Here is a 26,105-nt window from a genome sequence, read left to right on the forward strand (position 1 = left end):
GACTTTGGTAGTTGATGGCATACGTTTAATGCAAGATAACCTACTTTTCCTACAGCCATTCAAAGCAGCCGGATTTTTCCAATCCCCAATATTCAGTGAGATGGTCTGTAGTAATATGGTTGGACTGAGAGCATTCAATTCCCAAAGGGATTATATGTCAATTACAGTTTTATGTATTTTGGGAGCCCTCCTTCTGATATTTATCTGCAAGAAGTCAGTCATCATGAACTCAATATATTCTGTCCTAGGGGATAAATAATGATTATGATGATTGTAGTTATTTGATATGAATCAAAAAAGAGGCATGAAAATGAAGAATCAACTTCGGACAACATCATATTTTCTGCCCAAATTAGACCTTTCTCTTGTGTTGCATTTTCATGGCTTTTTCTTTTACCTCCTGCCCAACCCCTAGATCTTATTTCATTCTTTAAAACTTATTTATTTAAATTTTTATGCTGGCATCTTGCTGTCACACAACTCTGAGCTGCTTACAACACAATAAAAATAGTACTGCAAAATATTAAAACAGTAAGTATAAAAACAGAATTAACGCAATTAACAAGTCAAAAGGGTATACAGTGAGTTAAAAGTGGAACCTTCTATTTAATCCAATAACCACTTCCAAAATTGTACACCCCCATCGAGGCTCCAGAGCAATCCTCAAGAAATGTTTTAAGGTCTTTTTGGAAGGCTAAAGAAGGTGGGCATAGATCTTACCTCAAGGGATACAATATTTCAAAAGAATGAGAGCCAGGACAGAAAAATGTTGCCTTTTGAACTCTGCCAACCATATTTTGTGAAGGAGATTAAACCTTGTGACGTTTTCATATTCATATCTATATCTTTGTATTTCCCCCCTTCTGGTACAGGATTTTGATTATTTTGTATCTTTTATTTATTTTTTACATTTTTGAACTGCCCATGTCCCTCAATGTATAACATATTTGCAATGGTTTATTCAATTAATTCAATTCATCAAAAGTTCTAGTGCTAGTCCACATCCATTGACTAAATACATGGGAATTTGCACAAGATTGTAGGCTAAAATGTTAGCTATCCTATATATTCTCCAATACATTGTCAAAGCCAGGACTCAAACTCCCCCTTAGCAATATACATAACTGAATGTGGCAGTGTAGGTATCTACAAGTTACTGAAGATATAATTGTACAATGAAAGACAGATTATTCAGTCTCTTACATTACTGCAAAACCATGGTTGGAGGGGTTGAGTTCAGTGGTGAAATTCATTTTTTTTTACTACTGGTTCTGTGGATGTGGCTTGGTGGGCATGGCAGGGGAAGGATAGTGCAAAATCTCCATTCCTACCCCACTCCAGTAGAAGGATACTGCAAAATCCCCATTCCCTCCCCACTCCTGGGGGAAGGATATTGCAAAATCTCCATTTCCACCCCACTCTGGGACCACCCAGAGGTGGTATTTGCCAGTTCTCCAAACTACTCAAAATTTCCACTACCGGTTCTCTGAACTACTCAAAATTTCCGCTACCGGTTCTCCAGAACCTGTCAGAATCTGCTGGATTTCACCCAAGGTGGGGTTGATTGTGAGGAGGGCTTATCTGTAATCAGGAATTCTATGATTGAGTCACTGTGGTGTGAATACCTATTTGTTGAATTGGGCTGTAGCTTGGCATGTGCTGCTGTAACAATTCTTGCTCCATAGGATTCCTTCCTGAGTTTCTGGAACTGATATTTGGGCTGACAATAGAAAATTTCCACTGTTTGGGAATTTTAGCCTTCCTGCCCTAGAAGTTGGTTCTTAGATGTTCATGTCTTCCATGAGCTTGTCTCAAATAATTCTGTCATATGTAGAGCAGGGGTGAAATCCAGCAGGTTCTGACAGGTTGTGGAGAACCGGGTAGCGGAAATTTTGAGCAGTTTGAAGAACCGGTAGCGGAAATTTTAAGTAGTTTGGAGAACCGGCAAATACCACCTCTGGCTGGCCCCACAGTGGGGAGGGAATGGAGATTTTGCAGTATCCTTCTCCTGCCATGCCCACCAAGCCTCACCATGCCCATCAAGCCATGCCCACAGAACCGGTAGTAAAAAAATTTAGATTTCACCACTGATGTAGAGGTCATAGAGTACTGTAAGGTGTTTTTTTTTTCCTGGATAGTTGTGTCATCTAGAAACGTTATCTATCATCCCATTTACATCCTGATCATTTGCTAGTCACCTGTGACTTTCACGAAGTGATGGCACCTATTCAGATGGTGTACCCCTAATATATTTATTTAATTTTCAAAGGGCTGCTTGGAGATTTTCTCAAATTTCTGGTGAACAACCAAGATCTGGACATTATTGCCTTCGAATGGCTTCTTTTTGAGATCCAGTTCTGATTGATACTTTGATTCACTGAGGCCTTCAGGAAATGAAAAACCAGAAACAATAGCTAGAGTATGCCTACTCCAAACAGCATTGGCCTAGCCTATCAGAACATCCAGGGAGAAGCTATATATAGTGACACATTTGTCAGAACTTTGGGAGAATGTAAATAGAAGATGTCGCTTTTCTGGGGAAGTTACAATGCTTTGGAACAGCCACTCAATTGAGGTCAAGCTATCCTCTTTACTTTTAGGAAAATGTTGAAGACCGAGCTATTTTGAGGACAATTGCAATAATAATTTGGTTTTAATCAGATTGTAGAATTTAAACATTTTATTTTTTTTCTATAGTATGCCACCAAAAAAAATGATTACAAGATGGTAGAGGTTTGATCAATAAATACTATATGTTTTGAATTTGGACAAAATGGGAAACTGGGTTTATTACAAATTATAGGTGAAAGGTTTATATTTTTTTAATTGAACAAGAATAGACAGCAAAAGGAGAAAATAAGAGTGCATAAGATCTCATATCAATTTGTTCTTTTCACAGTGCTTGTTCTTAAGACTTGTTAAGTCTATTTGTTATTGTGTAGTTGAATAGAAATTTAAGAGGATTGTATGGACATATTGGTATGTGGGAAAGATCTTGGGACACAGGAAGAAAAGCTGCAGACTGGATAATCTATGTGTAAACGATATGTCAGTTCCGTAAGGGAGGGGAGGGTGGAAGCATTTGAGAAGGGACACTTCCAAGTTTTCTAGAGAGTAAAAGGAAAAATTTCAGTGTTGCAAAATTCTGTTAATATAGCCTTACAATAGATAGAGCTAGTACTTTTGGTTGTGCTTCTTGTCTGCTGTACATGAAATATGTTGCCTAGATCACTAGGTGGAAAAGTGGGAGAAAAAGAGAGAGAGAGAGAGAGAGAGAGAGAGAGAGAGAGAGAGAGAGAGAGAGAGAGAATTTATTTATTTATAAAGAATCTATTTATTTATTTAGAGAGAGAGAATTTATTATTTTAACAGGGTTGCCCATCTTATTTTATATATCAGAAAGAACTCTGAGTGACTTACAATAAAATAACTAAAACACAAAAGGAGGAAATATGTAAAAAGAAATCTCATGAAATGGCACTTGGGACTCTAAAATGCCACTCCCAAATAGCAAACAATTGTTAGGGTCCAATTAGACCCCATCCCAATGTTTGGGGGAAGAGTCAGCTGTTTGAGTCTTTCTGGAAGGCTGGAATAGTGATGCCTGCCAGATCTCAAGTAAGAGTGTGTTCCACAGGGCAGATCTTGCTACTGGGAAGCACACTCCTAGATTGCAACATTGAGATAGATAGATAGACAGACAGAAAAAATAATGAATAACTGTAATTAATAACATTGAATTACCTTTCCCCATCTTATCATTTATTGTACATTGTAAGTATCTGGCCAGTTGTATTGTTGGAGCCGCCTTGGAAGAAATAGCAGAGGAAGAGGAGGAAGATGAGGAAGGAAGATCAGTTGTTGAAACTGGGCCCCCTAAACCAAAAGAAGGAATATATCAAATAGTGGGAACTCTTTCACAGGCAGAGAATACAAAACCAGATTTTGCCATGGAAATCTATACAGTAAGTATTCATTATATTGAATAAAATCCTTGATGTGCATTTGATTCACATAGATTTTTTTAAATTGCAGGAACTTACAATATAAAGCAGCAAAAGAAAGTATATTGTTGATATATAGGCATTCTTGGGTAGGGAAAGGAGTAACAAATGATAAATTGTGTTGTGTGATAATGCAAATTCCAGCCATTTTCTATATATATTTCAATATTACATGGTAATGAAAACCAGTTTTGAGTTTTCATATTATTGTTAATGCTCTTTGCTCTTAGGAGGAGGATGTCTGTTGCCTTGAGTTTTATATAAAAAATATATTAAAAGGTGGGAAATGAATGAATGAATGAATGAATGAATGAATGAATGAATGAATAAATAAATAAATAAATAAATAAATAAATAAATAAATAAATAAATAAATGTGGTCTCCTTGTGCAAAAATACGACGGAAGTATTATTTTCTCTTATTCGGAATCTATATTGCACTTATACAGATTCAGACAACATATGTCTTTTCAGAAGTTGATTCATATACAGCTTATTCATATGCTTAGTTATATACGTGCACTGTTATGAAACTAAAAAAAAAAAACTCCTGTATTTTGCATCCCATACCTCTGCAGTGCTTTCTTTGTTGCATTCCATTTGATATTTCATACTGATTTAATGATAAATAACTGAAAAAACACTATGGTTTTAAAGCTAGCTGTGTCCTCACCTCATAATCATGCCCAATTTTATCTTTGGTGACTAAATTCAGCTAGGCAGTGAAAGATTATCAGATGAATATCAATAGAAAAAACCCACAATAACCTAAGATAAATTGCTTTTTTTAGACAACTTTTCGAGATGAGTTGCTAATTCACATGTTAGAATGTGATGTCATTATTTATAACATCACTGAAGACACCAAACAAATTGAGGAGGCAACCTGGGCAGCAACAGGTCAGTCAAATTTGTTCTTTAAATAGTATGGAGAATGCAATAATCTTGTATTACTGAACTTTAGATGGTAAATCTAGTTTAGCAAATGAAGCATTAAATTATAAATAATTTTCTCAAATCCTTCAGAAATTCACTTGAGCATATCTTGCTGTAGTTTTCCTTATTTTTTAATTTGTGCTAAATATAAAGGATCTTAAGAAGTTCATACTGAGTGACTATTTGTCCAGTGACAATGCTGGATTAAATGGCTTGATCCAAGTGCACAGGTGAACTTTAGCAGTGCTTATCATAATGCTTAAATTGGAATGCATAGGACCGTGATGGTGAACCTATGGCATGCGTGCCACAGCTGACACACAGAGCCCTCTCTACAGGCACATGAGCCATCACCCAGCTCACATTCACTGTGCACGCGTGTGCGCGCCTCCAGCCAGCCAGCTGATTTTTGGGATGTGCAGGGGGGGGCGCATGTGCGGGTGGGGGGGGAAGTGGCACAAGTGTTCCGGAAGCCTGGGGAAGGCAAAAAATGGGCCTACTGGAAGTACCGGGAGTCTGAAGATGGGCCCGTTTCCAATCTACGGAGGGCCTCCGGAGCCCAGGCAAGGCTGTTTTTGTCCTCCCGGAGGCTCAAGAAAAGCTTCCAGAGCCTGGGGAGGGCAAAAACGCCCCCCTGCTGAGGTGCAGGTTGCTAAAATTTTAATCCCACCTCTCGTGCGCATGCATGGGGGGGCGGGGGTTACAGGGGTCACATGCACATGCATGGGGTATGGGGGGCCTGCACACATATGCGGGGGGGCACATATTGCATTATGGATGCCGGCACGCATGCATGCTGTCGCAAGCATACACGCACACTTTTGGCACCCGAAGAGAAAAAGGTTAGCCATCACTGGCATAGGATATGCTCCTTGTGATGTGACAAAGGATTATCATACATTACTTAAGTCATATGTTTTCAAACTCATTCCAGCTTTAAAATTATTCTGTATACAGGGGTGTCAAACTGGCAGCCTGCGGGCCAGATGCATCATGCACAGGCCATGTCCACCCTGGCTCCACAAAGGCAAAAAAATCACAATACATCATGTGATGTCATGTGACGTGATCATGTTTGACACCCATTCTGTATAATCATATACTGTAAGCAGAAAGCAGTCAAGAAGAGGCAGTGAAAAAGTGTGAAACTGTGATATGTGTGTACAGTATCACAGTCTTTGTGATTGGATTAAGATATCTGATTTCTGTCTTCTCCAACTAAGCACTATCCATATGGACTATGTAGCTATATCGACTCTACCCACAGGTTAGATAGGTGGGCATTATAAGAATTTTACAATGCAATATTTAGTAATTGTATTCTCTGTGTAGTACTGGGGAAAGACAAAGCCCGATATTTGTGATAAGGTATAAATTGAAACATTTTCCATTTATATTAACCTATAAACTATAAACTACAGCATTACATGCAGAATCAAAACACTTTGAAAAGCAGAAATTATTCATTCTTCTATCAACAATAATGACATGGGCACGAAGCAAGCCTCTTGATCCGGTGAGTGATGGAAGAAGCAAACAAATAATATAATATAATTACATTTACTGACTAGTTTTGTACCAGCCTGAAAACTGAGATTAATTATTGCTATCTCGTACCATCTTTCAGATAAGCCACTGAGAGATAACCGATCTTGGTAGTACTGAACTTAAACCTGTTTCTTCCCATAAAGACTTGAATAGCTTTCAGATGAAAGATATTAAAAACATGGGAAATTTACAATGTTCATATGGAGAAAATCATCCTCTGCCTATCTATTCTATCCAGGAAGATCCAGAAATACCTTTCACTGAAGAAGACTATCGTAGAAGAAAACCTCATCTTAATTTTATGGAACACATCAATGCTGAAAAAACCATTATCAAACTTGGGAAAACAGTAAGTATTAACACAAAAGGTTGTATATTTCATCTCTCTCCCACAAAGTGCCAAAGGTGCTATTGCCCCTAGAGCAGGAGTGTCAAATTCGCATCATCATGGCGGCATCATGTGACGTATCCCAACTTTTCCCCCCTTCGCTAAACCGGGTGTGGGGACGCATCCGGCCCATGTGTTTGGCAGCCCTACTCTAGAGGCTCTTTCTGATTCTTTCACCTAGAAAGAATAAATGCTATAAATATTTTATCTTCAGAAAGTAGATTAAGAGTCCAAACTTTGCAGTATCATGACCCTCTAAAATGGTAAACCGATGTGATCTTCATGAATAAAACTATTGATTTCACTAGGATTAGGGTTAGATAATAAGTATATAGCTTTTAATAACTAAACATATATAGCACTCTATATCACAATGGTTCCCAAACTTTCTGGTAGTAGGAACTATCCATTTTACCCTCATGCAGGCACAATGTTTCAAAGTCATCCTTGCAAAGTACAAGACAGAAGTGCTGTCAAAGGATTTAGTTTTGCAAGCCCCGTCTGATGTTCACAACTCCCTGCAAGATTGGGACCAATAATCTGAGAACTTCTAAAGAAGTTGAAGAGTTTCCTCCCCCTTTCCCCCCCCAAAAAAAAAAATGCTGTGCAGCTATAGCACCATCCTTTCATTGGCTGACAAGAACACAGGCTATTGAAAGTAAGGACTTGTCAGGAAGTAAAAATGATTGAAGTTACCTACTAAAATGTCTGCTTATTTTGAAGATTAGCCCGACAATTAGCCTTTACTTAGAAGTTTTTATTTGCCTATTAAATCTAACATTTTAAATAATATCTAAACAGGACTTGTTTTTTTCCTTCTCAGCCCAGTTACTTATTTTATCTCCATCCAGTTTGCTGTTCTAATTTATTCTCTTCGATCTCAATATGTGAGTTGTTACAGTAGAAATGAAATCAATTAAGTTTTGAAATTTTTTTGAACAGAGACTTTTTAAAAATCTTTCTCCCCAGAGCAAAAACAAATTTGGCACATACGTTGTTGCTTCAGGTGTTCAGTATGGAGCTGAAGAAAGACTTCTCCACTACTTTTTTAAGGTAATGTACTAAAAATTTAATATTGTACAACTTATCCAGGAAAAAAACATACCTAACCTAACAGATTAGAAAGGCTAAGTAATCACAGCACAGCCTTCTAATGGAGCTTCTTCAAACCTGTAGATGGCAATAGCTGTAGAGTGCATTGCCTGAAACTGCAGCCTCCCCAATCATTAAATAGAATCCTAGAGGTTTTCAGAAGTTGCTACTGATTATAGTGTATTTATTATTACCGTACATTACAGGTAATTTTAAGCACATTAAAACATTTATTTCTGTTCTGGTGCAACTTACTTATTTTGGTTTACCTATTTCTGAAATATGGTCCATGACAAATCATTCAATACTGAAGTGCTTCCTTTAACTCCAAACAGTTTTATACTCCTTGTTTAAGGTGTTCCCACTCATGGGTCCTAATCAACTTCTGTCACCACAAAAAAGCCGTGATATGTTTTGCAATTATGGATTTTCTCTACCATTTGTAGTTATAATTTCTTGTCATTTTAATGGCTGTTTACAAACTTAAAGCCAGATGTAGTATTCAAGTCCTATAAAACATGTAATTAATGTGGTCCTTTTAATTGGTAAGCTATCTTCTTAAAGGAATGATGCAAAAGTGTACTACTGTATATATGGTAGATTAAGCCACTTGGTAAATATTTGCAGTTATCTTGGCTTGGTGAGACTCCTACAATACCATGTTTTGGAGATGGACGAAATGTGGTTCCAACCATTCACATTACTGACTTAGCAGCGTAAGTATACTTTTTTTCTTTTTTTGCTATACAAGTAGTTGTTGACTGACAACCATTCATTTAGTGACAGTTCAAGGATACAATGGCACTGAAAAAAGTGACTTATGACTGGTTTTTACACTTATGACCATTGCAGCATCCCCCTGGTCTTGTGATCAAAATTTGAGCACTTGGCAACTGGCATGTATTTATGACAGTTGCAGTGTCCTGGGGTCATATGATCATCATTTGAAACCTTCCCAGTTAGCTTCTGTCAAGCAAAGTCAATGGGGGAAACCAGATTTGCTTAACAATCGTATGATTCACTTAACAACTATTGCAAAAAAAGTCGTAGGACAGGGCACAAGTCACTTAACAACTGCCTTGATTAGCAACAAAATGTTGGGCTCAATTATGACCATAAGTCGAGAACTATCTATATCCCAGAACTTCAGAATTTTGCTGATGTCTTCCTTGTAGCCGTGTTGAAACTAATAGCATGTTCCCTTCATGTTCATGGCAGTGAATCAGTTAATATTGTCAGACTACGCTGACAAATATGTTTTTTGCCTTGAGTTATGTGTAAAAATAATAAAGGCAAGATACAAATAAATAAATAAAATATAAACCAGCTTTAAGCCTTTTTGTAGCTTTCCAAATTAATTTTTTAATTTACAAATTCCTGCATATGAAAAGGAATGTTGCCTAATGCCAAGTACCTGAAAAAAGTAAAACTTTGATATCTTTGATTAAGGCCTAAATGTGCATGAAATGATGCAATTGATTATCTCATTTAATTACCTGTGAGCAATAGTTAGAGAGCCAGTTTGATATAAAGAACCAGCCTGGAACAGTGGTTAAGATGTCTGACTAGAAAACTAAAGACTGTGAGTTCTTCTAGTCTTGTGTTTGGCACAAAGACAGCTGGGAGACATTGGGGTAGTTACTTTCTCTCAGCCTTAGGAAGAAGGCAATAGCAACCAATTCTGAAAAACTTTGTCAAGAAATCTGCAGGAACGTGGCCAGGCAGTCTTTGAAAATTGGACTTTATTGAACAAAAAACAAAACAAAAAAACCCACAATAGTTATAGAGTGCTAATATGGAAGGGATATCTCTAATTATTTCTGGCCAGATATCAACTTCCACTCCCAACATTCCACCACTACCCTTTTAAATCTACAAACCCTACTGAATCAATTTTTCCGGATTTTTGTGGAAGAAACTAAATTATTATTTCCTCACTTTTATATATTTATTACATACTACGTATTCACTGTACATTCCGTGTATCCATTCACATTAGAGTATTGCAGAATATAGCAGATCATAGACCAAGGACCAATTACTTACTTGCAGTGGATGAATCAACACAAACCCTGAGTGAAATTGTGAAGGTAAAATGGTTGAAGAATTTTAACTGTCAGATTTATTTTCATGATACGCAACACATTTTCAAAATCTCGGTTCTAAATACAATTAAAAAGTTGTGGCACATAGAAGACAAATGAAATATATAATAAATGTGTGATTTATAGAGCTAAGGGGGAGAATACTCTGGCATTTGCTATTGTCAGAAGAATCAGAACCATTGGAAGGTCACACCTACCCTTTCCAATTCTCCCCTGCCTGAAATGAGTAATAGATTAAAAGAAGAATGTATTAAACCTGAAACCAGACAAGAAAAAGATGATTACTGTCCCAGGATCACAATCCTTGAAAGATGATAAATCTCCTGAATGGAGTTGTGCCTGTCCAAAAAGCAGATATGTAATTTAAGGTTGTCTCTGGATCATATCTCTTAACTAAAAATGTAGAATTTTGCAAATTAACATATCTGCATCATAAAACTTTTATTATTCATTTATTGAATTTATATTGCTGCTTATTTGCACATGGTGACTCAAGGTGGCTTACAGAATGTAAAATCTCATTTATAACAATAAAACTAATAAAAAAGAATCAAATAAATTAATATAATATGATATAATAAAATTACCCCCCCAACCCCCGCCTCCCACCCTAGCAACAGATCACATCAGCCATTTAATGGGCTCCATCCTGCTCTGGGTTCCCCAGGCCCGCTGGCAGAACCAGGTCTTCAGCACCTTCCTGAAGAGTGTTAGAGTGGAGGCCATTCTAATTTCTGGGGGAATGATGTTCCAGTGAGAAGGAGCCACCACGGAGAAGGCCCTTCTTCTGGGCCCCACCAGGTGTATCTCCCTAGGGGATGGGATCTGTAACATTCCCTGCCTCCCTGCTCTGATAGGTCGGACTGGCAAGACAGTCCCTCAGATAACCTAGTCCCAAGTCATGAAGGGCTTTAAAGGTGACAACCAGCACCTGAACTTGCACCCAGAAGCAAATCAGCAGCCAATGGCTCAAGGTTGACTCAGCCTTCCATCCTTTCTAAGGTAGGTAAATTGAGGGCCCAGTTTGTGCGGGCAATAAGCTGACTTTGTATAAATATACAAAAATATGAAGGCTATTGCTTAACGCACTGCAAGCCGCCCTGAGTCTCCGGAGAATGGCGGCATATAAATCAATTTTTTTAAAAAAATGCAGCTCCCGCAGAAGAGGTGATACATGTGCACACTAGGGTCTGCACAAAACCATGTGGGCCGCTGCATTTTTCACCAATTGGATGTTCCGAATGCTCTTCAAGGGCAGCCCCATGTAGAGTGTGTTGCAATATTCTAGATGGGAAGTGACTAGGGCATGAGTGACTGTGAGTAGGGATTGTTGATCCAGGAAAGGGCGTAACTGATGCATAACTAGGAGTTGCACAAAGGCCCTTCTGACCACGACCTCCACCTGCTCTGATTTCTTAGTTTATAGCTTCTACAATCTACAGCAGATCTGTATGGAAGTGCAGGGGTAGCACTGAGCAAAAAAATGGTGGATTGTGCTTTGTTTCTTAGCATCATTGATTCAATATTAAGTGTTAATATTATTTGGCTTTATGGCTTAAAATGTAATAAGCAATAAACTTTGTATTTTTAATGTTTGGTTATTTGTGGTAGATTTGAAACTCAGTTGTTGTTTTTCTCTATAAGTGCATCAGCAAAAATGTGGGCCCAGGAAAAATACAGAAGATTCCAAGAGAAAACGCTTTCCTAAGCAAAGAATTAACGGTACTATTATCTTTCTGAATATTTTCTACTAGAAAGGATATTATCTAACAATAGATCATTTGAAGAAGAGATTGGTATTGCCCTCAGATTGACTTTATTTAAATAAGGCCTTAAAATTTTTGGCTAGGTTAGCTTGTGGGAATGTTATTATATCAGATCAGGTGTCTGTTGTTCTATTCTGGGTATTCATATTTTTTCTCATTGCATATCTATTTCAATCTTTTTTAATATATTACGTTGCCAAGAATTGTCATGGAGTTGGGCAGCCTCGTAAATTTGATAAAGTTCAACTGGTTGCACTTTCCTTCCCATATCATATAGCAGCTTTGGGCAGAGGTTGATCAAGTTGGAAGGATTGCAACTGGTATTTACAATAAGAGGAAAGAAGAAGTGTATTGCCATTTAAAAATAAGATTTGCTGATGCTCAGGGTATCCAATGTGGTCAAAATCTCAGACTTCTAACTAACAGAAAAGGAGCGGGGTGGGGGGAGATCAATTTGAGAGAATGTGAGTAATCAGTTAAATGTATAAGCAAAAACTTTCCATCTGTTACACTGATATTCTATTTATTTATTCATTTACTATATTACAAACCCCAAAAGATAAAGCTAAGTATCAATCATGTACCTTGGTAATGTTCATTTTGATATATTGTAATGGGTTTTATCACAGCAGGTGCAGTTCCCAGCTGACTCTGAAGGGTCTCTAGATTAGTTTTAAATTATTCAATAGAGGAAAAAAAATCACCAGGAGTTTCCAGGGGTTTAGGATAGACTGAAAAGTTGAAAAAACACTCTGGGCAAAAGCAATAGCAAACCACATCTGTCTGCACTGTTGCCAAGAACCCAAATGAATGTGTGCATGGATATGGTTTGTAAGCATAAACTAATACATCAATAACATTGTTTGTCTAATGTGAGTTACAGAGAAAATACCCTACTGTAAAATATTCATTGAATTCAGTTGAAATTTCTTTTTAAACATCCTTATACAGGTAGCTCTTGACTTATGACCATAATGGAGCTCAAAATTTGAGACATTGGTTAAGTGAGTTTTGGCCCATTGTACGACAACAGTAAATCACTGCAGTTGGTAACCTGATTATTAAGTGAATCTGGCTTCCCCATTGACTTTGCTTGTCAGAAGGTCACAAAAGGGGATCTGAGGCACAGCAAAGGTCATAAATATGAACCAGTTGCCAAGCATCTGAATTTTGATCACATGATCATGGGGATGCTGCAAAGGTTGTAACTATGAAAAATGGTCATAAATCACATTTTTCAGTGCCATTGTAACTTTGAACAGTCACTAAATGAACTGTTGTAAGTGGAGGACTACCTGTACTCTAGCTAAAATTCTGAAACCCAAATGTCAGAAGCAATTATTGTTCTTTATATTATTCACTGTTGCATGGGCCACGATGACGCAGTGGTTAGAGTGCAGTACTGCAGGTTACATCTGCTGACTGTCGGCTGCCTGCAATTTGGCAGTTCAAATCTCACCAGGCTCAAGGTTGACTCAGCCTTCCATCCTTCCAAAGTGGGTAAAATGAGGGCTCAAATTGTTGGGGGCAATATGCTGACTCTGTAAACCACTTAGAGAGGGCTGTAAAGTACTGTAAAACGGTATATAAGTCTAAGGGCTATTGCTATTGCTATTGCATCCTACCATGAATTTAAGATCTGCCTCTGACACCTTGCATAAGTTCCATCCTGCTATGAAGAGACACCTGTACTTAGTAAAATTTTTATCAGTTATAGCCTGGAGAAAGCTCTTTTTTCCCCACATCCCCGGATTAAGATATTTATAATTCATTAGACATTTAGAAAAGTATTTTTTTTTACCTTTTTTGTTATTCCTTTGTACTTTAAAGTTTAATTTATGTTATGAAGTATGCTGCTATATTGTACTATACAGAAAGGTTGTTTATAAATACTGCTAATAACAGTTTCTTGCACTTCCTACAGCAAACATACTTGGATGAATTGTTTGTAAATCTACGAATGGAAGCTGTATTCTTGAAGGAGAACTTCAACATAAAATGGGTTGCTCAAGGAGGGATAGTAGAAAACATTGAACAAGTTGTCAATGAGTATAAACAAACACGCGGATTATTGGTAATAATAATAGAAATCCATACGTGTAATGCATGAGTGAACTGTGAACTATTATTTCCTGTACAATTTGGAGAAAATATGTACTTATTTATCAGTTGTAAACTGCAATTTGAACTATATTAACATGGAAGTATGCTTCTCTGAATAGACGAGAATTACTTTTGACTATACCTGCTTAAGTTTGCATTGTTCAACTGATTACCTATAAAAATATCTCAGTGTTCAAATCCCATATTCCAATATACTGGAGAAGATATAATACTCCTGTACAGTAAATTAATAGAACAATCATTCTACTCTAGATATGCTGAACTCTGGGATGAAGGAAGAAATGACAGCTCAAAAATCTAAAAAAATAATAATAACCTAAAAATAATATAAATGTCGGTACCTCACCCCACCCCTCTCACACAAAGTACCCCTGAAAACATAGCCAATCAGAAGAGTCTTGATTTAAATTGTGAGGAACGTAGTTAAATACTTCTTATCTGAATTATACAGATTTTTAAGCAGATACGAATGCTTTTTGTCCCTGTCTTCTATTAACTAAAATTCTCTGTTTTGGTTATATATTTGTGTAACCTTAAATCATATAAATATAATCCCATCATATTTGGATCTTATTGTATGGTTTTTCAACTATGTCTGAGACAGGATTTTATTTATTAACAGAAATTGAGTGGAATCCATCATGTGTGGGTAGGACTGGCTGCAGTTGATCTTCCCCCCCCCCCCTTCTTTTAATCATGAAAAGTCTGTTCTAAGGCTAGCACTGTACCTTCTTGTGTTTCCTACCCCCAGTGGGAAAAGGATTTTCATCAGGAATCAGCCACCATGAAAGTCCTGTAAGGGCTACAAAAACAGAGCTTGGGGTACATGTGGTTCTTGGGCAAAAGTTCCTCAATTATACTGTATTTTAAACTATTTACAGCTTAGGATGGATGGATTAGTCAGTATGGATAGAGCTATTTCCCCACTTTGGGTTGATGTAAATTTGTACTATTGAGGGAGAGGGGCTGACCTAATGGGAATATGCAATGCACCATAAGTGGTAGTCTCCTGTGCAATGCCCTTCATCCTGTTTACGATTGCTATGTTTCAATCATTGTGCCACTATGTCTTAATTGGCAGAACAACTATAGCAATAGTGTTTTGCCAGCCAGTCTTCTATGATGGCAGCAAGCCTAGAATTGAACCAACAAAGAATTTTTCCAAACCCTGTATGCTTCAGCCATTGTGAACCTGAGTAAAAGTTAGTATGTTTTTTTTTCCATTTTGATTTTGTTCATGGTGCATGAAGAATTATTAATAAATATGCATTTTTAAATCCTTCTCTTTTAGCCAGTTAAAATTTGTATACTTGGTCCTCCTGGAGTAGGGAAAACTTCAATTGCAGAAGAACTATGCAAATATTACAAAGTACACCACATTAAAATAAAGGAAGTGATCACTAAAGCCATAGAAAATCTGGTAAGCAGATTACCGATGTTGTGGGCTGTTATAAAAGATTATAGGAGTATGAGTAGAATTAAAAATAAATTTTATAGTAATATACTTAAAAACAAAAATGTCCTGCATGCTATGTCATCAGGTTATGCATTTTATGGTTTCTGTCATGATTTCTGCAATAATTCATTTTGCATGCAAAACATGTGCTTTATAACTTAGGTTCATTCCATTCTCTGCTTCTCAATATTTCAATAGAAAAACTTGGAACATATATAGTTCTGCTGTTAAATATTGTATTTCAGTATGGTAGACTTCTGTGTACATTTCTCTTAAATATTTAATTAAACATAGAAGTCCAGTTTAAACTTTAAAAATCAGTTTAAAGTTTATTGGCACAATCATCAAAAGTTGGATTTGTACAAAGTCTAAATCAATTGTATGATCATGGATTAAGGGCAGCACAGACATGATAGCTGGTTTCCAATTCAGGATGCAAAACCAATCAGGAAATAGGAATTCACATTTTCTTTGATAATGTCACATTTCTAATGAAGATTTAGGTTTGCAGCAGCATGGGTACGTTTTTAAACTCAGCCTTAAATTTGGATGGACAGGTTTGGTAATAGCCAAGATTGCATTATACAACTATAGTTAGTTAACTATTTTCAATTGAGGAATTAAAGCTTACATTTTTCATCAACTCTCGTGATAGAATTGGGATCTGAAATATTTGATGCTGATCTCTCTTGCAAAGGGTGTGTTTATGGATTAGCTATTCAGTATTCTCTGGGATAACTTGACAGTGTATCTTATTTTTTTAAAAAACTTATTAATTTATTTGGTATATACACTGTTCAGAGTCAGTTTTGACAAAAACTATTCAATTTCTTACTCCATGGAAATCCATAGGTGGATGTTTTTTCTAGTTTCCTTTCTCTACAGCATGGGTGTCGCGTCGTCATGTTGTTGTCATGTGACGTATCATAACTTTTCCCCTTTGGTAAACCGGAGGTGGGCATGGCCAGTGTGTGACACATCCAGCCAACGGGCCATGAGTTTGACACCCCTGCTCTACAGCCTCTGGATGGATATAGATCATTTTCAAACTTGATATTTAGTTTGCCCAGTTCTTCCCCACAATTACTAAATTTGGCCCTGTATTTCCCCCCAAATAGTTACAATGTCAACGGACAAAATATGAACCCCTTTCTACATTTTTCATCAAGTTTCTGTTAGATTGGAAAGAATAAAAACTCTCCCAGCCAGAAAATTGGGCCAAATTTATATATCTTTTAATTGTTTTTAATATTTGTTCTGCATGTTTTTTAATCTGGCTGTACACCGCCCTGAGTCCTCAGGGAGAAGGGCGGTATAGAAATCCAATATAAAATAAAATAAAAAATAAATAAAATAAAAATCTAAGATGTCAATATGTTATTTAACCATATTTATCAGCAACAGTTCTTACAAATCTGAACTGATAACTATACTAGGTTTGGTGTGTACCTATGTATTTTTTTATATTTTTATGGTATATTTTTTATTAATCTATATTCAAAGAAACAAAAAATTATGTAAAAAAATAAAAACAAACAAAAAACTTGTAATTAAAACCATATCCCAGTTCATTTGAATTTATGAGTCTCTAAAAAAAAAACACCCTTTAAGTTTCTTCAGTATTGACCACGTCTATCAAAGAAATTTTTTCCCAAAGGGAAAGATGTGACATTTTATATTAACTAAATTTACAATTTTCTCAAAAATTATTAAGTCACACATTTCTGGAATCCAACCCTTTATATCTGAAAGTTAGTATTTTTCCATTTCCCCAAATGTTATTCTTTTTGCTATTAAAGCAGAAAGGTTTTTTTTTGTTCAGAACATATTAAGTCCCAAATAATCAGTACATAATTTAGTCATTACATATTTCAGTATATATAACTTTAATAACCAGAGTTTCTCTAACTCTCTCAATGTATTGCACAGAGATTATCTTGATAACTTGTTTAAAAGCTGCACAAATAAACAAGTAGGGGGTAATAGAAACAAGGGGGTAAAATAGGTGTTTATATTCTTTTATCAATCTGACTAGCTTGCACAAAAATGTATTGTGAAAATTATGATAACTCCTACTGAATGCAGGGTTACCTCTGAGAAAGCATATTTGACATTAGGTAAAATGTTAGTTTAAAAAACTGAAGTGAAATTTAAGTGAAGAAAAGAGCATAAGAGGAAAAGCAATTGTAGAGTGCTACTAGAATATCGATTTTAAGATGCTCTCCTGAGAGCGATAGAATTTGTTTCCCGTTATGGATAAAAAATTGCAATCTTACGTATATGGAAAAAGTCTGATACAGTGAATGAAAAGAAAAATATTGCTAAACTTGTGGATTATTATAAAAATCTAATTACATCAAGAATGTCAAAACTAAAATTTGTCCAGACTGCAAATCTTAGGAATAATAAATAATGAAGTTAAGGAGAATTGATCATGATGATCAGATATTCTTAATGACATAACTAGGGGTAAATTATTTAACAATTTGTGTTTCCACATAGATGCATCCAAAGACAACATGCCACAGTGTACAGTATTGTGATGATGGAGAAGAGATAAATTGGAATATTTTCAGAAGGATATATCTTTTTTAAATACAAAATTTGCTTAATATTTCTTATAGTGCCTACTTTCTTGAAACTTTCACTCAAATATATAATAGACCAGAGATCCCCAATCTGTGGGCCATGAGGGGATTGCAACTGGGCCATGGAATTTGCATGCCGCTCACGCAAATGGAGCTGTTCACGGGCATGCACTTGCCGGCCACTTGCATGAAACCATTCCCTCTCCCCCCACCCCCACTGGTCCACAAAGCTGGAAATGTTGGTGAAGTCTGTCATAAATTGTAGAAACAACAGGACAAAGTTGCTTTAATTTTCCCCCAGTTTATTCAAAATTTAGTTCAAATTTTCTTGGCATTTTATTTTAATTTTAACTGCAGGAAAAAATAGTTACTCCTCGAGAGGGAACAGAGTCTACAGAAGAAGGGGAAGAAGAAGAGGAAGAGGAGGAAGAAGAACAAGCAGATAATATAGAAGAAGCACAGGAATTGTTAGATGGAGTTAAAGAAAACATGGAGCAAAATTCAGGTAAATGAAAAACTAGCAAAAATTCACTCTTTAAGAGTAAATTCAATGTTTTCTTATAGTGTTTCTTCCATTTAACTCTCTTGATTGGATTCACAAAAATATGGAACTGTAACTTGGTTTTATTGATTTTGTGTAAACCTATATTTTGTGGTTTGCAAACCGTGGTTTATAGCTTTGAATATTTTGTAATCTCAACCATTTGTGAGTGATTCAATTTACCATGCCTTTAGAGTAGGGGTGAAATCCAGCAGATTCTAACAGGTTTTGGAGAACTGGTAGTGGAAATGTTGAGTAGTTTGGAGAACTGGCAAATACCACCTCTGGCTGGCCCCGGGGGGGGGGTGGAAATGGAGATTTTGCAATATCCTTCCCCTGCCACGTCCACCAAGCCACGCCCACCAAACCAGTAGGGAAAAAATTTGGATTTCACTTCTGCTTTAGAGGATACAATATATGAATCCAGTCATCATCTCCCAGGTTTATCAATTTCATCTAGATTATAGTGAACGCTTCAGAGGAAAATCAGAGCATAAACATGAGATAAAATATGAATAAGAAATGGTGAGCAGAAAAGAAATGATAGAAATAGCTGGAAATAGTATTGTTGTAATGGACAGGCCAACAGATCTTGGCTACAAAAATCTAGACAATATAAAGTACGGAATGTGTGGTGTGATAGAACCCATTCATACCAGTTCACAAGAGCCAATACAGGTAGTCTTCAATTTACAACAGTTCATTTAGTGACGGTTCAAAGTTACAACATAACTGAAAAAAAGTGATTTATGACCATTTTTCACACTTAAAACCAATGCAACATTCCCATGGTCACATGATCAAAATTCAGATGCTTGGCAACTGACTCATATTTATGACTGCTGCAGTGTCCTGGTCTCATGTGATCACCTTTTGCAACCTTCTGACAAAGTCAGTGGGGAAGACAGATTCACTTAAGAATTATGTTACTAACTTAACTGCAATGATTCATTTAACAACTGTGGCAAAAAAAGGTCGTAAAATGGGGCAAAATTCATTTAACAAATGTCTCACTTAGCAACAGAATTTTTGGGCACAATTGTGGTCGTAAATCGAAGACTACCTGTATTAAAATTTTCAGGAATTTTGCAAACTGCTTGAGGGCAGAGCTGAGATATACAATGTGTCCCATGCAAATAAGCTCTTTGGCAGCTTGGAGCATAGTGGGCAGCAATGAAACTGACAGAGCTGGTTGTTACACCTGTATTAGCACTTCACTATATAGAGGTCTTCATCTCGCTGTGGATAGACAATGTTTAAAATAATGATGATATTGAACATTGCAGTTGAAGATTTGGTAGATCTAATGATCAATGATTTTTGAACATCCCTTCAGCTGTTCTAAAGAGAAATACAAATAGTCCTCAATTTACAACAGTTCGTTTAGTGACTATTCAAAGTTACAATGGCGCTTAAAAAAAGGGACTGATTTGTGCACAATCAGTCACAAACTAGCAAACCATGTTTTAGTGTAGCATGTTCTGAATTGCCAATCTTTGCAGTTAATTTATGGATCAGTTTAATTGGGCTAATTCATGACTATGTAATTCTAATACACTACAGGTATAATAAGTATGTGTCCAGATAATAGTAATTTTCAGTTTTGACCACTCAACTCTGCCTCAGCTAATACATCTCCCATTAAAATTAGGTCGTCTAGATGATAACTATGTGATTCGGTTCATGAAGGAAACACTAACATCTATGCCTTGTAAAAACCAAGGATATGTTTTGGATGGGTTTCCAAAAATCTATGACCTTGCAAAAGATCTTTTTAACAGTAAGTATTTGTATACTGCTCTATTAGATATTAATGTACAGTACAGTGCATTGCATTGCATTATAGCTACTTACCTGTGGCCAGTTTCACAATAACAGATATCTCATACCTTGTAAATTGTGCTGAAATAAAGTATTCCTCTTATAGCACCTATATCCTAGTGACAATAATGGATAGCTAACATGCCCAGAACATGGCAAATGATAAGAAAGAACTGCTGCTGAGAAATTCTAAAAGGTAGGCTGATGAAATAGTGAAAAACTTGTCTATGGAAATTCTCAGTCATTCAGGTCATGGTTGTCCCAAAGGTGCTTTTTCAAGAGGCAACTGGACTTTCTGGTTTTTCTTTGAAGACGTTTTGCTTCTCCTCCAAGAAGCTTCTTCGGCTGAAATGGAATTATTTAGTCAAAATATAATATGCAATTAATAATAAAGGCACTTTGTTTCCTGTTTTCTCACAGCCTAGTATTTAATGTAAAACTTACTGAAATGCTAGGTAAAAACATATTATGTATTCTTCTAACCATATGGTATTTATGAAATTGTGAGACCCATAGACTCATAAAGTTTTTCATCCTATCATTTCCCCATCCCCTTTTAATTTTTGAAGCTCATAATGGAATGGAATTAGATCATTGTAACTGGTTATCTAAGACCCTAATTTTATGTATCTCTTTTAAGGTTTCTACCCATTATAAATTAATTATACTGTATATGACAAATTTAGACAAATGCAGTGTGGGAAAATCTAGACAAATTCAGTGTTGGAATAAAAATATAGAAAATGTCTGTCCTGCCTTCTAATGGTTGTCTGTATTTTTTTAGCCTAGATACAGAAGGCCCAGAAATATTTTTATGAAAATGTCAGTAATATACATAATGTTATAGCATGATTATCTACAAAAATGAAAGGGAAAGAAGCAAGAATAAGAGTAAGACTAAAGAAAGGTGTATAATCTGGCATCTTAGTAGCAAGGGCAATAATTATATTTGGAATGGCCCAAAATATATTCATTAATACTAGACTTCTATTGCAAACTGCAAAATACTAGTTGTTATTAGAACCATGTTAATTTATTTTTTTTTAAAAAAAATAGTTGAAGAGGAGGAAGAAGAAGATGATATGAGAGGCAAACTGTATCGCTATGACAAATTAATAACTCCTGGTAAGTGTACTTATAATATTTATTTCAATTCTATATATTTAAACCTAGTTTGGTTGGAGTCAAATGGGATTGAAAAAATGTGGATAGCATTCATACATAATAAAAATGTAAATGACATACTGCTGAAAACTAAAGGCGCTTTGCCTTCAATTTTCTCACATCCTCTTCTGTTAACACATATTTTTCATCCATGGCATTTATTGTATAAAAAGATACAAGCTGAAGATACAAGTATTTGAGGGGAAGGTTGTTTACATATTGCCTTTGACCTTCCCCCATTCATAGTTTACAGAAGCACATCTTCCTACACAATTTCTTTAAAAATAACTGCAAGCATAATGATTTCACAACCCCAAATCCCATCTGTGAGATATTATTTTAAATACTGATCAATATAAAAAGTTGGTGAGAAATATAGAAGTATCCAGCCAGTGCAGTTCTGTAACAGTAACAGAGTTGGAAGGGACCTTGGAAGTCATCTAGTCCAATCCCCTGCTCATGCAGGAGACCTATACTAGGGATTCAAACCACCGAACTGCCGACTTTTCTGATCGACAAGCTCAGCATCTTAGCCACTGAGCCACCTAGCCAGGCTTCTGAATCCACTACTCATTGGAAAAAATTGTCCAGCAAGATAGGGGGCATGAAAACCAGGCGGGAAATAGAGTAAAAATGCCCAATGTATAAGAAGCTACTTCAGACTCCAAAACTAATCCCAGAATTGCTAACTGGACATTGATAAATTTTAAATTGTTCAAATGAAAGAGTCAAAATATCTCTTCAATAGTCTTAAATACCTCTACCTTCAATACAATCAGGACAATATCTATCCTAAAAAAGATATTGACAACCAAATGTAAAATTCAATATTAGCCAATTTTCATAACCAGTGGCCAAGAGCTATAGAATATATAAAATACTAAATAAATAACTTCTTAAATTCAATATTAGTTTATTGTATAACTGTCATTTCCTTTTTGTGAGAATGGATTTCTAATAAATTCAGAATATTCAGCCAGAAAATGCTGAACATTCAGTGGGGAATAAAATGGGAAAAGATATGACTGACTGACACTAAGATAGAGGTGTTTATGTTGCAACATTGTGGCAGGATCACTTGTTACTGAAATTATTAAAACGTGTACATGTTTTGCATTTACAGTAAATACAACAGTAATTTACAAAAATACAAGTAATTAATTATAGTTAACAATTCAACTGCAGTAAATATCTTGATATTCACATAAATAAAAAGGTGGATTATCTAATGGTAAATAAATCACAAAGAGTTTTGACTAAACCACTTACTGCATTAAATATAATGGTTGGTTATATTTGAATCTAGCCAGCATGGTTTGTAAAACATGCTTTGTAGAGTATCATGTGTGATTCTAGATAACTCTGGATTCTTCAAAACACACAGCATCATCTGTAATAAACTGCAATGATGCCAAAGTAAGAGACACACAATGATGTCATCATACACCCATTATATAATTGTGTCCTGAAATATGTAAATTATAGTATTTAAGTGATGAAATATTATTCCCTGTCATCCTATTAATGCTATGCAACAAACTACGACTAAGCAAATTATATCTTGAATCAGCACAATATGTGAATTCAGTCTTTCAAAAATGATTTATTCAGATTGATATTTTGTCCATGGATATGTAAGATACCTTGAATTAAAGATAATAGTAAATATATCTTTAATTATGTAAAGTCGGATGTCTGCTTGGTAGTTTCAAATCCAGTTTTGTCTCCACGTAAGCCATGTACATTTCAGCATCCTTGTAATCTTTATATACCCTTTATGTATTGTTTTAAACAGAATCTCAATAGTACTGATTCATCATTGTGTCCAGAAAGGTAATTCAAAAGATGAACTAAGCAGGTCATTCTAATACCATTCTAATATCTGAAATGTTTTTTACTTTGTAGACTATGTTGTTTCTTTGAATGCTTCTGATGAATTCTTGAAAAACCGAATCATGAATCTCCCCGAAAGCATTGTTGCTGGAACGCATTATGCCCAGGATCGATACTTAAGATCCCTCAGTCTTTTTAGGGACTTAAACACTGAGGATGAAACTGTTCTCAACTATTTTGATGAAATAGAAATACATCCACAATATATTGGTATGATATAAAATACAATTAATTCTATTTTATTTTAACTACTACCCTGTTTCCCCCCAAAATAAGACATCCCCTGATAATAAGCCCAATCGGGCTTTAGAGCACATGGCAAAAAGGCCAAGTGCTTATTTCAGGGTTCAAAAAAATAAAAGACAGGGTCTTATTTTTGGAGAAACACGGTATTATGATCTTTTGTATCATTTTCACATACTATCCATAGATAACAAATGATTAAAATTACAACATGCATAGTATTATATGTTAAATTTTGTTAAGCCAACTTGAAAACAGTAAATGAAGGGAAACAAGAAAATAGCTTAATTATTTTAATTATGCCTTCCGGTCTCAATTTCTCATACCAAGCCAATTTTCTCAACATGTGAAAAGGAAGTCATAAAAGAGAATTAAAATATAAAAAGGGATTATTGCCCTCCACAGTCAGCATATGTAACCTCAGCTGCATTGTGAGGTAATTAAAGAAACCAACACTTGTACAAAATCCAGACAGCATCTGTTTCACCATAACAATAATCACTAAATTATAAAAATAAAACTAGCATCAGATCAAATGATATGTTATTAATAGTAATGAGATAAATTTGGGTGACTTTTTTCATATGAAAGGCCACACTGATGATGAGAAGTTTTTGGTTATGATTGGGAGACCAGCAAAAGATGAAGTAACAGTGGGAATAGGCTCCAGATTGGTATCTACTTTATACCCTGCCTATTCATACATTTTTGCACACAACATATCCTTTTCTCACACATGAACCTATTCACACTTCTCAAGTGAATGTGAGAGCTCTCTTTGAAGAATCTTCTCACAAAATCAGATACAGTTCAGATAGTCTTTCTAAATGATCTAATTATATGCTGCTAAATACTTTATTCAGATATATGGCAATTGATTATTTTAAGTTATAGATATCCTTATTTCTTTTACTACAGGTAGCCCTAGACTTATGACCACAATTGAACCCGAAATTTCCATTGCTAAGCAAGGCAGTAGTTAAATGAGTTTTGCCCTATTTTACAATCTTTCTTGCCACAGTTGTTAAGTGAATCACTGCAGTTGTTAAGTTAGTAACACAATTGTTAAGAGAGGATAGTTGGAGAAAGATTGTGTGTGCCTTCTGCTTGAATGCTGTTAGGCAGGATCCTCTCCTTATTTCTTTTTCTCCTCAGCACTATACTGTCTTATAGAATAAGGGAGATATAAAAGGATGCTGTTTTGAGAAGCTTGTCTGACTTTGCTCAGTCAGGCAAAATGCTTCTTCTCTGATGTCCTTTTGTTTAAACCAGTAAGCCAGAAAATTACAAAATGGCTGGTTAAAAAAGATTTTCAACATGGTTAAGGATTTTGTTTGGAAAAGATGAATTTCATCTTTCAAGCATAGGGGATTTATCATATGCTTTGAAGAAACACTGTTGTGTAATCCAAGAATCAGTTTATTGCATTATCTTACAAGATACAGTAGTTATTATGGAAGAAAATTAGAGAAAGAATTAGTCTATATGTTGCCTAGAGTTCTTGGAGGAAAGATGTGATATAAATATGACAAGCAAATAAATTAAATGACTGCTTAGATTTAAAACTATCATAGTGGAATGTCCACAATTTTATATTTTCTTGCTGTTATCCATAAGTTATAAAGCAATAGATGTTCCATGTGTACTTTTTAAAACTGTTTGAATGAACAGTTTTGTACATTTGACAAATGTCATTACTTTTGTTCCACACATATATTATTTGAGTTGTATCATACAAAAATACATGGTCCCCTCAAATATTACAATACTATACATTTGCCTATATTAATAGAAATATATATATATTGAATATCGCTTTGGTGCCATTCATTTGGCATAATTTTTGCTAAATTTGCAAGGAGGCATTTTTAACAGTGAAAGCAACTGGCTTGTTTAGAACAATTAAAAGGTAATAACGTTGAATCTAATTTTATGCAACTCACTTTTTTTTTCTATCTTGTCTTTTTACATTTGAAAGATGTTTCAAAATTTGAGGGCCTGGAAAACAGAGTTATAGCAAAAGAAATAATCAAAAACATTGGTGAACCTAGAAATTATGGTATGACAGAAGAAGAAAAGGAAGAATTTGAACGGAAACTAGCAGAAGAACGCCTTGCTAGAGAAGCTCAAGAAAAGGCTGATTTGGAGAAACAGGAGTTGGAAGAAAGGGCCCAGAAAATAGCAAACTGGGAAGAATGGGTAAGTTAATCCTAAATATAAGAAAATTTTAGCATATTTACAGATTTCTCACCAAAGGAGGAGGAAAGAGAAAAAAATTCTCTTTCAGGAAGCACTATACAGGTAGTCATTGATTTACAAGAGTTCATTTAGTGACCAAAGTTACAACGACACTGAAAAAAGTTACTTTTGATCATTTTTAACATTTATGACCATTGTAGCATCTCCCTGATCACGTGATCAAGATTCAGATGCTTG

General features: G+C 35.5%; 1 protein-coding gene across 2 annotated transcripts in view; it reads left to right on the forward strand.

Moving 5' to 3' along the window:
• AK7 (adenylate kinase 7) overlaps positions 1-26,105 on the forward strand; it is a 33,463-nt gene that overhangs the window by 409 nt on the left and 6,949 nt on the right. The window contains exons 2-16 of one of the 2 annotated variants that reach the window (XM_070931545.1): positions 3,780-3,965; positions 4,796-4,904; positions 6,362-6,456; positions 6,727-6,837; positions 7,846-7,929; positions 8,596-8,684; positions 9,968-10,058; positions 11,718-11,795; positions 13,764-13,913; positions 15,255-15,383; positions 18,365-18,512; positions 20,200-20,328; positions 21,426-21,494; positions 23,439-23,636; positions 25,648-25,868. In XM_070931545.1, the coding sequence (XP_070787646.1) occupies positions 3,780-3,965; positions 4,796-4,904; positions 6,362-6,456; positions 6,727-6,837; positions 7,846-7,929; positions 8,596-8,684; positions 9,968-10,058; positions 11,718-11,795; positions 13,764-13,913; positions 15,255-15,383; positions 18,365-18,512; positions 20,200-20,328; positions 21,426-21,494; positions 23,439-23,636; positions 25,648-25,868 (1,887 nt within the window). The remainder of the gene's footprint in view (positions 1-3,779; positions 3,966-4,795; positions 4,905-6,361; positions 6,457-6,726; positions 6,838-7,845; positions 7,930-8,595; positions 8,685-9,967; positions 10,059-11,717; positions 11,796-13,763; positions 13,914-15,254; positions 15,384-18,364; positions 18,513-20,199; positions 20,329-21,425; positions 21,495-23,438; positions 23,637-25,647; positions 25,869-26,105) is intronic. The other variant, XM_070931546.1, reaches the window with a different exon arrangement.

Source organism: Pituophis catenifer, unplaced genomic scaffold (genome assembly GCF_029215685.1).
Source record: "Pituophis catenifer annectens isolate HBS135680 unplaced genomic scaffold, rPitCat1.0.hap2 SCAF_1, whole genome shotgun sequence".
Lineage (NCBI taxonomy): Eukaryota > Metazoa > Chordata > Lepidosauria > Squamata > Colubridae > Pituophis > Pituophis catenifer.